The sequence below is a fragment of the Pleurodeles waltl genome, chromosome 7 (assembly GCF_031143425.1).
Source record: "Pleurodeles waltl isolate 20211129_DDA chromosome 7, aPleWal1.hap1.20221129, whole genome shotgun sequence".
NCBI lineage: Eukaryota > Metazoa > Chordata > Amphibia > Caudata > Salamandridae > Pleurodeles > Pleurodeles waltl.
Window position 1 is genome coordinate 558,788,345 of NC_090446.1, and position 17,199 is coordinate 558,805,543.

At 42.6% G+C, this 17,199-nt stretch overlaps 1 protein-coding gene across 3 annotated transcripts in view; it reads left to right on the forward strand.

Annotated features, from left to right (window-relative positions):
• LOC138304342 (zinc finger protein 436-like) overlaps positions 1 to 17,199 on the forward strand; it is a 119,632-nt gene that overhangs the window by 79,135 nt on the left and 23,298 nt on the right. For 2 of the 3 annotated variants that reach the window (XM_069244311.1, XM_069244313.1), the window contains 4 exons: positions 1,505 to 1,615; positions 3,942 to 4,049; positions 7,024 to 7,095; positions 9,090 to 9,188. In XM_069244311.1, coding sequence (XP_069100412.1) covers positions 1,505 to 1,615; positions 3,942 to 4,049; positions 7,024 to 7,095; positions 9,090 to 9,188 — 390 coding nt within the window. The remainder of the gene's footprint in view (positions 1 to 1,504; positions 1,616 to 3,941; positions 4,050 to 7,023; positions 7,096 to 9,089; positions 9,189 to 17,199) is intronic. The other variant, XM_069244312.1, reaches the window with a different exon arrangement.

Genomic DNA, 17,199 nt, shown 5'->3' on the forward strand with positions numbered 1-17,199 from the left:
AGAACTCTGCTGGACAAGGATACTCTGTCTGGAAGAAGGACTGCTGTGCTGCCAGGAGAGACTGCCATTCTGCAACTGCATTGCTGTGTTGGCCTATTGTTATCTGCTTGCTGAGTGCCAGAAAGGAGCACCTCTTTGTGGGCTGATCACCGAGGATCAGCACCCCATCCCCGCCTGCACCTTTGAGCCGTGTGGCAGCGCGGTGGCCTCGTCTTCACTGTCAGCTACGGGAGACTGCTGCACCTCTAGTCCAGGACCGGCACTGCAGTGGGGCGACCTGTCTTGGCTCCAGGAGAGGAGACTGCGACGCAGAGAGCCTGTCTGCTATGTGTGTAGCCAAAATCCAGATACTGTTTCGAGCGACTCGCAGGATCTTTAAAATCTTCGTTCCCAACCACCCGGGTGGGACTTTTTACCTGCAGAGTCCCACCCGAGCAGTTGACTGTGTACTCGCCCTGTGCCCACATCTGCGAACATACTCCCTGAAAATCGCTGAGTGCTGCAAACATTCGCCCCGTACCTGATGGGACCGTAGAGCCCCACTTAGAAGTGTACTGGCGTTTCCAGTGTTGAGTTCATCAATTGTTTAGGACTTCTCCCCATCCTCGACGCGACGGTAACATCCCATTTAGAAATGCAGAGGCACTTCCAACCTTGTCAACACTTGTTTAGGATTTCCCCCAGTGGGACCGCAACGAAACCCAAAAGGCTTGAGTGCCTTCCCACACTCTAACTTAAACAGCATTACCGTAATCCCTTTAAAGGGAGCACCCGCCTTTGTTTTGAGCACTGTGATGCCCCTTGAGAACAAAGTAACAACTTTAAAACTTGCATGACGCCTGATATAGTGATTGGATTTTGTTGTTTTGGTCTTGTTTAATCTAGATAAAGAGTATCTATTTATCTAAACATGGTATTGAGTCTGTGTGTGGTATACTGGGTTACTGTAATTAAGTTTTGCACAAAATCTTTACACATACCTTCTAAGTTAAGCCTTCCTGTTGTGTGCCAAGTTACCAGAGGATGAGCACAGGTTAATGCATCCAGTTCTGCTGTGATTCTGTGATCACCTAATTTTTAGGTAGACAGTCTAGATGTTACATTTGTTTCATATTCAATGTGTTAAACCTATGCATTTAGTAACGTTGAATTCGGTATCCAAAATATCAATTACTCCTTTATTTAGCTGTCAATAAGCCGCAGAAGAGTTCAACACAAAATGCTGTACATAGTAGTAGTAACAGTTCAATAGGATAACAGCATGAGGTGGATACCTCTAATTTATCATATTAATAGAATGTCAGAGACATATTAGTGTGGCAAAAAGTTAGTTAAGTTGATTATTGTGCGATGGGGTGTTCCTTGAAGACAGGTTCTAGCAGTGTGAGCGGAGGTATTGAGATGATTTTACCATCATTATTTTCGCAACCATTATTATTTTGTATAGTAAGTTTCACATCCTGCAGGCAAAATGTTAGTAATCTATTGTTTCTTCTGTTATCAGGTCCAATTATTACCAACACCGTCTTTTCATTAAGAGCTAAAGATAAGCAAGAGCGGTGCTCCGTCAACATCCAGGATTGTGCAAGGAGGCAGAGAATGGATGTTTTCCCAAGTAAGATGCTTATCTCTGACCTTAGATCAATGAATATACGTATCTTTCTATTGGTAATCGTACACACAAAAAATAGTCCATAACCTACTTTGAAAACACATATATCTGGTTTACAGTGTGTGAAAAAGGGAAAGACACAATAGAAACTAAAACAAGAGACACTTTAGGGTGACAATAATATGGGCACATCCTGGGGACAATACACGAACAAAAAAGAGAGAAATTCCAAAAAGTGGGGTACAGAAAATTGCAAGTATAAGAGTCTGAGTAAATGCCCAGTACTGAATCAGGGAAAAAGAAAGTCCAGAGATAAGACAGAGTGACACACTTGTGGTAAGAAGAGAAAGATTCACCAATAGGAGACTACAAGTTTTTTTTAAAGGGAAATACTCAGCATGGGAAAAAATGTGATGCGTGGAGGACTACCAACAGAAGAGACTAGGAGGAAAGAACGTGTGAAGAAGCATTTAAGGGCGAGACAGTAATGTTTAAAAGATACAAAGGCACTTAGGCCCAGATCACAGTAATCGGGTCTCAGATCCCACACCAGTAATTACCATTTGACATTTACTAACTAATACAGTAGAGAGCGGTATTGCTGTCAGGGAGGAGTCCCTCCCCTAGAATGAGGAATAACGTCAGACATCTGTATTTGTGCATTGATTTCAGAAAACGTTCCCTCAGTCTGTGGTGCATGTTTCCCAGGATAAAAGCTGCCTGCTGCTCACAGGCAAAATTTTTCCTGGGAAAATCTAATTGGTGAATATTTTACCTCACTTCAGCAAAACTCATTGCGAGTGGGTTAAGATAGAAAGATATCATTAAAAGTGTAGAAATTAGGAAAGAAATAATGAGAAAGACACATAGTTTGATGTGAAGGAGGGAAGATACAAAATAAATACAGAAAGTGAAGGTGAATTTAAGAAGGAGATTAAAAGCCATGCAGGTTAAAGGGTGACAAGGCTGTTGTGCATACACTATATCTGGAATAAGACATCCCTCGAACTCCACATTGTAAGAAAATTGCAAGTCACAAAGACGTTGTCGACCATAGAGAGGCACTGGGCTGAAGTCTGAGTGACTATATTAAGGTATGTAACTCTGATGTGACTTGCTGTAAACCTATAAATATTCACAGCTAGTGGTACGTTATTCAATATAATCAGTGGGCAAAAGCAAACTTAACATCAAACCATATGTTAATGCAGTGCACAGCTGGATGTTCTGATGTCAGTATGTTCCTATAATGAGAAATAATGTAGGCCAGATTACAAACCTATAATGCTCTCCCACCGATTACACACAAGTGATAACCGACTATAATAACAGACCTTTGATCATCCTGTAAACAATCGTTACTTTTTTAGGTACTTTTTGTTACTAATTGGATTCACTATCTTCTGTTTTCTATATTTTTCGCTAGCCTGTCAGTTGTTTTCTCTCTTTTGGATTTGTTTTTCTCACTGTGCCTCTGTGATCACTAAGCAGGATAATGCCACTTTTTAAGTCCAGTCCAATTGTTTGCAAGCCTCTTATAAATATGAAGGAGCGGCAAGAGAGCAGGGCTTAAATAAACATTAGATATGTAATTATTTGACAATGTACATGCAGGCATTAGGTTATATTACGCTACATTCGTTTTTCATAGTCCTTTCGGCCTTGCGAAGTATGCCTCAAAGTGATGTGGTGGGACTGCAGAGAAGGTAATGAGAAAACAAGAGAAGGAACATAAAGAGAGCAATGTGAATGGAAAGTGAAAAGTGTGTATCTTATAGGACAAAGCAATAGGGCTTTGTGGTAGTTAATATTCAGGGTCTGATCTAAAAACCAAGGAAGAGAGACAGGAAAGCAGCAGGAGAGCAAGAAGACAGAAGATTAGGACGTGACAGAATTTGAATTCAAGGAACGATAAAGGTATACTTGTGTAATGCAGAGAGTGCCGCAGAATGGAATTGCCCATTCATCCCCTTCTCCCCACAGTATTTCCAACCAGCCCTTTCATGCTGTCTCTACTAAACATTTCTTTTAAATATGCATCCATAAATACAAACCTCCACGCCTGCCCTTCTGCAAATATACTGCCTTTTCAGATCCCCACGTGTTTGGTACCTGACCACAGGGCATCTCCATGGGCTTTTTCTAGAAGTTAATTAGGACGAGAATCACACTCTTCTTGCTAACAAGAATCAAATTGTTATATATGGGCAGAAATTGAGCATTTTACCAAGACAATTAAAATGAGGAATCAAAATATATAACATTCATCTATAAGCAAAGGGAGATTAATTTATGTTTAATAAATCAAGATCTTTCTACCTTTGTCCAGCAGGTGCTAGAACTACAAATCCTGGTGATATGTTGAGGATACACAAAGAGGAAATTCTCCATCTAAACAATGCCAGGCACGTAGAAGGAAGTGGATGTCTTGGCACAGGTGAGGCCAAAAGAGTTTGCAACCTAGTGCTGCTAGGTTTATATCTGCATTGTAAACTAATATACGAAGCTTTTTCAGGAAAATAAATAATATCCAGACCCAGGAATCTTATGACTGTTCAAACCATCTGTATTTCACAGATTGGATAATTTAACCCAGTAACTCTCTACAGAATTGTTCACTTCTTTTTAACATGAAATAGCTGTTGCCGTGTTGCCGAAAGCTGGAATCCTGATTTTTCAGGATGATGTCTATCTGATTGGACTAAAAGCAAAAATGCACAAGATTATGTTCATTAGTTTGGAAATGATGCAGGTCTGTGGTGAGGATGTGATTGCCATGTTCTTCAGATATTGTACAGGTCCCTTTTGCAGGAGTCATCACATGAATGGAAGGGCCTTCCTGGGTACTGAAATTTAACGTGGAAGACTATCTTTGGCCCTATTCACAAAGAAAAATGTACATATGAGTAAATCTACTTGTGCACATTTACGCTTACACTTTGTAGTAGCATTACTGCTATTAGCTATTTACCATTTCCAAGTGCAAGTTGAACATTACCAAAAAGTGTAGGATTACGTGTGTTCACCCCTGAATTCAAGGGATGGAACCTAATTTACATATGTAATGGTACTACTAGTAACTATTCACATGTAGGCTGGGTCTCCACCACTGGAGTAGAGAGCTCCAAACGGTAAAGCGTAGGGACATTGTAAAAAAACATTAGTAAAGTTATTTTTGTGCTTCATACTAATGTAAATTAATTGTATATATTTATTTTAAATGTAGAATAAAGTAAAAATGCTACAGCACTATTATCTTTTTTAACATCTCTTTATCAGTTTTTGACAATTAGGTACCAGCTTTACAACACTGTGCATTAACACAAGCGAATGATATTATCAACAGGATAATTGTGGATACAAATAGTATTATAGGCAACATATAACAGATACATCACAGGGCAATAATTTATCAATGCCACGATAGATTTAAGGAATGAAGAGAAAACATAACAGTTATCTGAGAACAAAATCAACTGTAAAAAAACATGTAGAACAGGCTACGCAGATGATTCATTTAGGTTCATTATGGGGAACTAAAGCATCACCACCTTTCTCTAACAGTATGTGCTTGCACTCTTATCAAGGCAGGTACTAGCTAAAGAGAAGGGAGTTTTCTAGTTGATGTGCATAGGAGGAGGTGAGGTAAAGTGTCTTGCCAGTGAGCCAAAGGAATGTGCTAAATGAGGCATTGTGGGGAAGCCAGAGTAATGCCAACTTAGGGTACTGTTAACAGGCGGACAGACCCAAGTGTATGGGAGGCAAAATGTAACTTAGAGCAGGCGGGATTCATCCCAGCACACTGTCTAAAACCGTAGAACCATTGCATCCCAATGCATGGCAGTAAGGTGCTTCAGGAGACCTCTGGGGTCCTGCTCTTGGGATGGAACCCTCCGTTGTAGCCCAAACTATCAACGATTGTTGCCACACTGCAGTCATGCGAGGGACAGTAGCCTTCCAGTGGTGTGTTATTGCACGCTTAGCATACAGCAATGCTGGGTCAATAAACTAGCTACTGTTTTTTTTTGGTACAACCACAAAGCGCATACCTCCCAGTTAGGTAAAACATTAATTTCTGTGGTGTGTGCGGTTGATTATTAAATGCTGGCTAGTACACAATGGTTAGAGGCAAGACAACACCATATGACATGAATCAGCATTGGTGAGGCGGGTCCAGGTGAAGAGGGGGCAAGTAGCATGCACCTCGGGGAAAAAAATAATCTATCTTGGTAGGAGATAGGTATTCTCTGTAAAGGACAAAGAATTGGATGAATTAGTCTTCACTATTAACCTACTTTTTAATTATATAATTATCTTAAACTAAAATTATTGCTTCAAGTATTTCTTAACAAACACTATAAGTAAAATGTATATATCTATTTATTAAAGAGTAAACGTTCCTAGAAGGTATTTATAGAACTAATTCAGTAATTAAAAAAAAATTACATTTATGTTTTAATTTAAAAATGTATTAAAATATTTTTAAAAATATTTATTTGATATTTATATATAACTCTTCTGACGTTAAACAAAACATATATATTTTTATAATGTATAAATAAATGTATTTATTTTAACATTATTTCCTGTGGCGTTTTATTTTTAGTCTCTGACTCCATTAATTTCAATGGGAGTGAATGCCAATACTGGTGGTTGGCCATGTGTAGTCATGGAGCACATTTACAACTGTTTTGGGTCCTTTTTGGCTGTAGTAACTTTAGAAGTTGAGTTTGTGAATATCAACTGGCTTACTCCTTTGTGGGTGGTTGCATGCCCCATCTTAAACGTATCGTTAACCCCCTCTTTAACCCTTCCTCAATCCCACAATCCCACTTTACTCCTCCCTAAACCTATCCTATTGTGTAATAAGAATTTCCCATTTTCCAGGCACTCCCCCACCTGCCTACATTTACTACTAAACAAACGTTGGCATACTTGTTTATAGATTTCTGCACTGGAAGCAAATATCTCTGCACACAGGATACTGAATAGCAGTATGTAATGCATAAGTATTACTGTTATAATAATGTAAAATGCAGTTTGTGACACGGCTTGTTTGGCTTTTTATTGTTGGTCAAATAACAGGTATTAGGATCCTACAGAAAATACCCTCATTCCACGAATTATGATCATTTTATTCTGATAGGAGTTCTGTTATCGGGACAGAAAGTCTCAGCTGTCTTGTCCAGGGCATATACACTGCGCCTGAATCTCTAAGCTTGAAAGGGTGGATCTTTACACAGATCACAGTATCCCAATAACCAAGATTAAAATGTGTCCATTCTTATGAAAAACGTATTTCTTTATAATTCAGTTTATGCAGTCTTCACAGCTCATCTTGTTTACTTTTGAAAGCATTTTATTCATTTTAACATATTTTTTTCTCAATGTGGACAATTCTTTGTGAGCAGAAGAGTCTGTCCCTATTTTGATTGATCATCTTGGAGAGGAGGTTGGAGAAAATGGCTCGGACCCCAATTTAGGTAAGTTACAAACATGCTTGAGGTCTGACAGTGTGGACCTTTGACAGTGAGAGCCTTTTTTAATAAGTCATATTTGTTTTCATTGCTGACATCAGTCACTGAACAAATTGCTAATTCTCCTTGGTTATTTCATGGATGTCAGCAAGTCGGATCCCTTATGAGTCCGCTCTTAGGGTGTTCAATTGCTGTCACTTGATTTAATGTAGATGTATTAATTGACACGTTTAGGTCTCAAAACAGATAACATACCTATTTACCAATACTTTAATATATACTGTGATGGGCTTTGGGTCTGCTAGTTGCTCATGATTCAATGTCTTTCTTGTCTACCTGAGCCCCATACTTCTGATTTATTAGCGTTCACCCCTAGTCTTGTTTTGGCCCCGCCTCTGCAGTATTTTGGTGTCACTATGTTTTTAGGGGAAGAGTAGTATATTTCCACTGCTGACAGTGGAGAACTGCTTTACCTTTTGCAAGTTTCTGTAGCATTTGCCTTTTTGTACTCCATAAGAGTATGTGGTCCTTCTTCTTTTCCCCCATTTGTTGCTTTACCTACGCTCTCTCAGCTGGCTTTATTTCCACCCCTCCTTCTTTACCAGTATTTTTCATTGTTCTCCTCTCCCTCTTTTAGCTGGCCTTGCGCCCCCCCACCTTTAATCTTTCCCTGGAGCCTGACCCTCGTTGCTTCCACTTCTTCGGCTGTACAATGTTAGGCACATCAGGTTAGCTGTATTCATCCTCCCCTCCCTCTTTCCCTAGGGCCTGCACCTCATTGCTTCCTGCTCGCACCTCTCCACTTGCGTGTTGCTTGGTACATCAGGTTTGATTGCCGTGATAACTTTATCGCTTCATGGTCTGTCTCTCAGCCCCTTCCACACTGCGGGCTTCTTCACTTGACATTCAAGGGCTCTGCTAAAGAACTGTTCTCCTTAATCTAACTCACTTCTCACGAACGTGCGCATGGTCGCTTCTACTCATCGATAATAATAGGATAAGGAAGCACTCAAAGTCTCCATAATGACTATCACCATCAAAATCCATCATTGAGATATGTATTTATGCCATAGAAAACAAGTAAACATTATTAGACCTGCAAATGTGAATATATAGATTTATATGTTGGACCATGCCCTCTATGATCTGGCTACTCAAAATAAAAGTACAATATAGATTTTTGGCCTCTTATCCTTTCCACTTTAAATAAAAGGATACTTTCAATGGTATCTAATTCTCTGGTATCCTGTGGAAGCAGAGTATCGCTACCGCTAAACATACTTCAGCCTGGTAGAGCAAAGACTGGCGTCAATCTCAAAGCGCTTCTCAGTACAGTGCAGCTAGCCAAATCACATGTCTGTGTCATTCATGGGACCTCTTGTTGTAATGTAAGGTACTGCTGTGTGCAGATACAAACATTTGTATTTGACTTAAGGGACTTATACTAACAGGTTAAGGTACTGCACCCCATATCAGTGAAAGTGCCAATTCCAGCTTTTCAAGAATATGTGAATGTTCTTTGTGAAGATAGCAAGACCTATTGCTTCTGCCAGTGCATGTTGTAAAGAGCAAGTTTCTCGTTTTCTTACCTTCCCAGTTGAGTGTGGAAATAAAGAAAACTTTGTGATGTGTGAGAAGGCATTTCACTAGATCCTACTTTGAAACTAGACAATCCTTGCAGGTTTGTCAGCCCTTTGCAGGCTGATTATGTGATGCACTTTTCCCTGACAATTTTGTGGTTCATTTGGAAACAATTTCTAGATACCTGCAGTGTGGTCAAATCGTTCTCAGCCTACCAGCTCTTAAAACTCATTTGATAGACTGAAACAGGACGCCAGATTTTTACAGAATATGAAATAGCTATTGTAATCCACTGTCATACACATACACATTTGCTCTTTCCTAATGCAATCGGTTTTTCTGAAAGGAAAATATGTCATTTTAAATAATATGTATGCCTCTACATTGTTATAGTACATCTGGTATACTTTGTTTCATAGGACATGATGTTATTTCGTTTTGCATAAAAGCTGAGGAAGACACCAATATCATGGACCATGAAAACAAAAAGGGAGGCAGACACATCATCCGTCCCACAGGTGTGGTAACTGACGCTGAGCTGCTCTGAAGTATTTGAAAACGCGCATGGCTTACCAGACTGCATGTCTATAGAAGCACATGTTGTCCGTTCCTGTCCTCTTGGTGTTGTGCATGAGTTACAAAAGTGGTGCTGTTTTCCTAACTCACTTCACTGCCCTTGGGCGTATTATGATGGATAAAGGAGTGATGTATAGAATTCGTGCACTTTACGTTAACCTATTGTTTGGCCTGGTTGAGTTGTTTTCTAAAGAATCGCCTAAAAGCAAAAGAGGAATAGTTCAAGGCCCTATTTCGATACAGACAGTCGTGGCAGATTGTATAATATCGTGCAGCGACAAAAGAGATGCACCATGGCGTGGACTGCCCATAACCAATGTAGAATACTTCCTGAGCCTGAATAAGAAAAACAGAGACTCTGTGAACACTCTTTGTGGACTACCCGGGAGCAACATAGGAGCGACATGCAGAAGGGTAGTTGGTCAATGTTAGGGTAAATAGTCTATTTGGTCTACCTAAGAGTGAGCAGCACATGGCATACACACTCAAAGCATCACTGACAGGTCTTTAAAGTGTCATATAGAATGTGATACATCCATTTTGTACTGCAAGGTAACCCCGCATCATGAGACTGTCATAATTCCCATTCAAGCATTCTGGGGTACCTGCTTGCTAGTGCCTAAATAGAGGAGTAGGGTGTCATTGAGTGGGGTGATGAGTCACAGGAAGACGGCAATGCTTTAATTTTGGGCAGATGCATTTAAAAGCAAGGGGTTGCCATTCTCAGAGATAAGCTGTACTTGAAGAAAATTGGTTCCATTGAGTTACAAAATTGCCTTATGGAATAAAATGCAAAAGCAAATTTTTACCCAGAGACTGTCACTTTGATACTGGGTAGTGGTTATAGGGTAAGCGTCAGTGGTGGCTGGTGAAGTTTGATCTGCATCGAAGTTGATCAAACGAGTGAAACAAGCAAATCTGGTCTCCAATAGGTGGGTTTGGGCAGGGGCTCTTCCCCCTTAATGAAAAGTTTGAAGACGCCATGTCCAAATGGTGCATTTTAATGCTACAATTTTACAAACCATATATAAAAATCCATAGGTTTCCCTCTGAAGGCCACAGATGAAAAATGTCAATACTTTGGTGGTATGCCAGGCTCGTCTTATCCTCCACAAGTTTGAAATGTACCTCTTTCAAGACAGCTATGAAATAATGGTAGCAGAACTGTGGATTTTCCACCATAATTCTTCTAACGATTTGCTAAAGGACTATATGTATCACAGGCACTTTTTTTTAAAGAAATCACAGTAACATCGCAATACATTCACTTCTTTTCCCTATGCTTCCTCCTGCCTCTTCCAAGTAGATTCCAGATACCTTGCCTACAATTGGAGTTTTCTGACAGAGGGTTGGCCCAAACAATGTCCTGATTTTTTTTTCTTTTTTTTTTTAGAAGAGCACTTTACCTGCAGGGTGATAACCTTTAATCTACATATGTGGTCATATCCTAAATTAATTTGCAAACAAGTTTAAGAAAGATGATATATTCGGGGATGCTACTCATAATAAACGTTAAACTGTAACCATTAGTCAGATTAAATTTCAGCTTCAAGACACAGGACCACATTTGCCATATCTGAAGACTTCAAGTGTGCTCTTGAGAGACCTAAGAGAAGTTTGGGAGACAAGGAAAAGGTACCTCTAATGTTGAAAAAACAGGTTCAAACCCACCAAACTCCACCACCCTCAAGATTGGGCTTCGCTTAGTTTACAGTGACTAGACAAACACATCAAGGTTTCAGGGGATTAGGGATAGCTTGTAAAGCTTGTAACCTGGAACACATATTCCTGAATCTACAAAATGAGATCCACACATTTTAGCAAAATGAGGAGACTTTGCTCTTTAAATCTGTCCTGTATTAAAGACAGCCCAAGGTCAGTTTTCATCCCCTTGCCTTAATAACGTAACCCTCTCAAAATTCCTCACCAGACTGTGGCCTTATAATGTACATGATGCATCAACCTATGAGCTTTGATTAAAGATCTGGCCCCTTCATTAGGGTCACCACCTGGACAGTGTTACTGACACAAGCAATATTTTAATGTCCTAGTGATACAAAATCTTTTAAAATAGCCAAAGCTGCTATTTTCCGCCTTATCAGCACATACTTTAAACAGTGAATGTAAGAAGAAAACATATTCTACAGCTGTCTTAATGAACCCTGACTGATAGTTGAAGTAAACAAAGACGGAAAGGCCATGTTAACAAGCTTTGGCACAGCCAATAGATCTCCTCCATGCAAGCATTATTGGCTTTGCCAATGTGTTTTAGCGATGTTGTTCACCAGCGTGGGTGCAGCTCAACATGGCTAAAACTTACTGGCATAGAGCAGAGTGTCGTGGAGTGTCGTAGTGTGCAATGACAAAGAGTGAAGTAGAGTGTTGTAGAGTGGAGTGGCAGAGAATGTCATGTATTGGAGTGGCGAACAGCTGAGTGATGCAGAGGGCAATGGTGCAGAATAGAGTCAAGTGGCATTGAGTGGTGCAGAGGAGCATAGAGTGCTGTAGAGTATAGTGCCATAGAGTGCAGTGACGTAGGGTGGAGTAGTGCAGCGGAGAGTGCAGTGTTGCAGAGTAGAGTGTCAGAGTGCAGTGGTGTGGAGTGGAGTAAAGTTGCAAGTAGAGTTGCAATGACGTAGAGTACAGTGATGCTATGTAGAATGCAGTGACGGAGTGCAGTTATGTAGAGTGCAGGGGTTAAGAGTAGAGTGCAGTCCCGTAGATTGTAGTAGAGTGCAGTGGCGTAGAGTAGATTGTTTCAAAGTAGGATGAAGAGGCGTACCATGGAGTGGTGCAGGGTAGCGTGCAGTTGGGAGAGTGGCATAGGCGGTCATTCTGACCTTGGCGGGCGGCGGAGGCCGCCCGCCAAAGTCCCGCCATCAGGTTACCGTTCCGCGGTCGAAAGACCGCGGCGGTAATTCTGACTTTCCCGCTGGGCTGGCGGGCGGTCGCCTTCAGACCGCCCGCCAGCCCAGCGGGAAAGAGGCTTCCACGATGAAGCCGGCTCGGAATCGAGCCGGCGGAGTGGAAGCTGTGCGACGGGTGCAGTTGCACCCGTCGCGTATTTCACTGTCTGCACAGCAGACAGTGAAATACATGTAGGGGCCCTCTTACGGGGGCCCCTGCAATGCCCATGCCAGTGGCATGGGCACTGCAGGGGCCCCCAGGGGCCCCGCGACCCCCCCTACCGCCATCCGGATCCCGGCGGTCGGACCGCCGGGATCTGGATGGCGGTAGGGGGGGTCGGAATCCCCGCGGCGGTGCAGCAAGCTGCGCCGCCGTGGAGGATTCAATGGGGCGGCGGTACACTGGCGGGAGCCCGCCAGTGGTGCCGGTCCGACCGCGGCTTTACCGCCGCGGTCGGAATCCCCATTGGAGCACCGCCGGCCTGTCGGCGGTGCTCCCGCGGTCCTCCGCCCTGGCGGTCTTTGACCGCCAGGGTCAGAATGACCGCCATAGACTGTAATGGTGTAGAGTAAAGAGGTGTAGAGTGCAGTGCCATAGAGTGCAGTGGTGTACAGTGGATTGACGTAGCGTGCAGGGGCATAGAGTTGAATGTTACAGAGTAAAGTGAATTGGTCAATAGTGTATTGGCATGAAGTCCAGTGGGGTAGACTGCAGTGTTGCAGAGTGGCATAGAGTACAGTGGCGTAGAGTGGAGTTATGCAGACTAGGTTGGTGTGGCCTACACTGGAGTGGTGTAGTGTGCAGTGGTATAGAGTAGAGGGGAAAAGGTTGCTTTGGCATAGAGTAGAGTGGTACAGGGTAGAGTAGAGAGGCGTGGCGTGAAGTGGCATAGAGTGGAGTGGTGCAGAGTGCAGTGGCATGGAGAGGTATAAAGTGGAGTGGTGCAGAGTATAGTGGAGTGGCATAGAGTGGAGTATTTATGATGTGGTAGCTCACTGCCATTACAGGCAACACATTTTCAGTTTAAATTACCATTACATTTGCACAGACATACAGTTTTACTAATAAAACTATACAATTCACAGACAAAATGTCTGGAAATTGCAACACCTAGTTTAAGGATTTGTTTTGGTCATATGAAAGTATTTGCTTCCAACTCACTTCAGAAATCACAAAAGATTTACTTAATATGTGTGTCCATACATGACATTTGACCCTGGTCTTTGAATGCACAAGATAAGAACAAGATTTAAAGGCTTGTTAACAGAAAGCGAGTTTGTGGAAGAATACAGAAAACACAGTTTAGGCAACTGGAGGGCCGAACTGAACCTGGAAAGTCTAAAGCAAATAAAGCCAGCAAATCGAAAGCCTGAAAGTGTGAGTTACAATCCATAAAGCCAATGGTATTCAACGAGCTGAAGGCATTTCTAGGTCAACTTTCTGAAAGTCTCCAAGATGTCTTAAGCTGCGTCCTAAAAATGAATGATAGTAATTTCATACACAGTTCTACTTAAGAATCAGGTTCAGACCTTTGTAGAATTTTAAAACGTGAACAGATGACCTGTATTTTTCTGGGGGCAAGGTGGCAAACCTACCCTCCAAGGATCAATGCTGTCACATTCCCTGCAGCTACTAAGAATTTTCTCATATAAGGAATGAACTTGGAATATGATCACACAGATGATATGGACATGATGAAGATATTTTTTTTAAAATAAAGTAATAAAGTAAACAGCAATATGGTAAAGAAAATATACTCAAAGTGGTTATTGTTTCCGACGAGTGTAAATAGGTGCCCCTGTTTAGGTGGTAATAATCACAAAGACAGGATTATGATATAATGCATTTTAATGTACTGCTTGCTATTTCAAATACAGAAATACAGAGTACAGTGTCATGTGCAAAGGAGGCAGATTGTGTATTGAGAGAGTGTGGAAAGTGACAAACAGAGGCGGATTGCTCAAATCAGTGACAGGGAACCGTTGAAAGCTAAAAGGGTTATCAGAACATTGTTCACAGCATGGAGCAATTTCAGTGAACAAGAGTTGGCTTGCACCATTGCAGACAGGGAATGATTTGAATGTGCAGCACGACAGGTGTTTGTCTCACACAGTACAGCATTGCTTGTTTTCCATAAGTTGTAACTTTGCACTCACAAAACCCCTCATGCCAAATGGTAAATTCATTATAACGATTTTAAATAAAAAACTACAGGCAAAGCTCCCTCCTTACTGCTGCTCTCAGTTTTGCTTACTGGGTTCTGGTGTTTATAGCACAGGTCACACACTTCCTGCTGGCCATGATACAAAATCATGGGGGACCTGCACTAGTAGGAAATAAATAGTTTCAGACCCCTAGCATAACACCCCCAACCCATTTACTTAAGCTAGAAGGTATGTCTCTTCCCAGCCCAAGCCCACCAATCCTATTTGAGTCATGACCAATAACAATTGCTGGGTAGCAATGGAGGAGGCAGAGATCAGAGACACACCCACTCCTTCATTGTTTTTATGGCCTACCCGTCCCCTTGCCATTTACTTTAATTGCACTGTTTTGATCCTGCCCTGGAGCATGTAAATTATGCCCCAAAGGGAAATGAAAACCCCACACTAGGTCCCCAGTTTGTCGTCGCAGGCATAACTTGTGCCTCCAGGACAAGGAAGACTTGTGCTCGCTCAGCCAACACATATGCACTGCACCAGAGCCCTCAGACCGCATTCATATGACCCATCCCCCAGAATAAATCAGAGATTCACTCCATTTCATGCCAAGAGGCTACTACAATATACTTCCAGCTCCTCTGTCTTCTGTCTTATGTCTTATCTTTTTCTTTCTGTCCCATGGTGAGAGCGCAACGCCCCTCACACCCATTAACACCAGCAGTCCCACGTAAGAGTAACATAATTTCCCACACCTGAACAATTCATGTTGTTTGTGTCTTAAATGTAATTTTCTGTAGTAAAATTTACATGATTGAGAGGAATGGAAAATGTGGTGCTTGGAGGACTAACATCTTTTACAGTGGTGCTTCTCCAAAAAACATGTGAAGATGTCCTGGGTCAGAATCATTTTTGGTGTTTACTAAAGGAGATATCAGGGAACCTTGGGTTGGGTTTGTAAAGTTATGATCAGCCTTTTTGATAATAAAAATAGCTTACATGAGTTGAATAACGCCCCCCTCATTTTTGCATGGTACTACCCATTATGGAAGAAATCTGATGATGGCGCAGGCAGGTGGAGCTGTCCTGCATTTAAGAGCATCTTGAAAGTGTGTGAATGGCTCAGTAAAACTGCTCTCCCAGTCAAGGCGCAGAAGGCAAAAGCCAGGCGGCTAGTGTGAAAATGGCTGTTTCTTCAAGTGGCAGGATGCAAGGAAAAACTGCAATTCACTGGTGTAGGAAGCTGGCTTTTTATCTGGTGTACCAAAATGAGGTATACCTCACAAAGAGTCCAGAGGGTTCCCTTACTAGTGGACAGGGGCTTGTTCTAGCAATCCCCAGGTGCTCTTTTAGGGGGAGTAGTGTGGCCGAGCAGCCCTAGGCTTATCAGAGAGGAGTGTTATAAATTTACCATAGGCACAAAGTCAGTAAATGAGACACACGACTCAAGAAGGAGATCCACACCAATTTACAAAAATAACACTTACCTTTATATTTTAAGGCACTAGAACCAATACAATCAGGTAAGTACATTTTGCAATAGAAATTATTACAGTTTTGAAAAGTCTGCAAGACGCTGCAATTTTATCCTACGGAGGAAAAACAAATACGGCAAGCAGGTACTCAACAGTGACTTACAAGACCAATCTTCTAGAATTAAGGTGAGTATGGGGCAGGGTCCTATGCCACACCAACAGGTCACGTCGATGGCAATGGGGCAGCTGGGTGCAGAGGTGTAGGTCAGCGTCAGGTGCTCCATTGAAATCTAGGCAGATTGGTCTGGTCAGAAAGGCACTGCAGGCAGACAGGGGGTCCAGTCGAGGTGAACCAACAGATGGGTTCAAATCTTGAGATTCTCAGGGATGGGGGGACACCTCCGGTCCTTTTCTCCTGGGGCCAGCACTGCTGGGTGCAGTGGTGTCCTTAGCCCTTGGATTTTCCCCAATGGAGCGGTCGCAGTAGAGGGGGGCCTTCAGAAACAGGCTGCAGGCATGGACTGGGGGACCAGTCCGACCAGGCCAAAAAATTTGCTCAGGTCTCACGAGGCAGGGAGACGTGGGGACACCCTTCGTTCTCTTCTCCTCGGTCTGGGGCAGATGGGTGCAGAGGTGTCCTTCGGCATTAGGTATTTGTCTCCAGGTCACTCACGGTAGAGGGGGGCCTGTACAAAGAGACTGCCGGCATCGGTGTGAAGGTCGCAGTGAGTGAACCCACGATGGACTGTCTCTGGAGAGGTTGATGACCACGCTGGCACCATTTGCCCACTTCAACTCGAGCTTTGGGGCACAGGTGCAGTGGTGCATAAACATGTCCCAGAGTTCATAGTTCTGCCATCACCAAGATGGCAGACTTTCAAAAGTTGTGTCCACACCAGCCAGGTCACCTCAGGGGTGGGACTAACCTGAGAGGTGGGCACTCCTCTCCGACTACTCATTTTCCCACCTGTCCAGGTGCTAAATGGGCCTGGGGGGTTGGCATCCTTTTCTTTGAGAGAAGCCAGATCTGCATACCAAGGGCATTGGGGTTCTTTGAAGCCTCCTGCCTTGGAATGCAGATTTGCAGTTCATCCTGTTGCCAATAGTGTGCTAACAACCCTGCCAGAGAAGGCTTTGTTCCTGTCCACCCGAGAGCAATGGCTCTCAACCCTGGAGGTCAGAAACCTGTCTGGTGGTGGCAGACTAGTTAGAACTACTCAGCCAGCAAAGGGATAAATGGTAGGTTTTTCAGGGGGCACCTCTTGGTTGCCCTCTGGGTGCATGTATTAATAAACCCATCACTGGCATCAGCGAGGGTTTGTTAATATGAGATGTTTGATACAAAATTTTCAATGAAGCCATCATGTAGCTGGGGAACTCGTATTGATCAGTGTCCAGCACATGCACTTAAA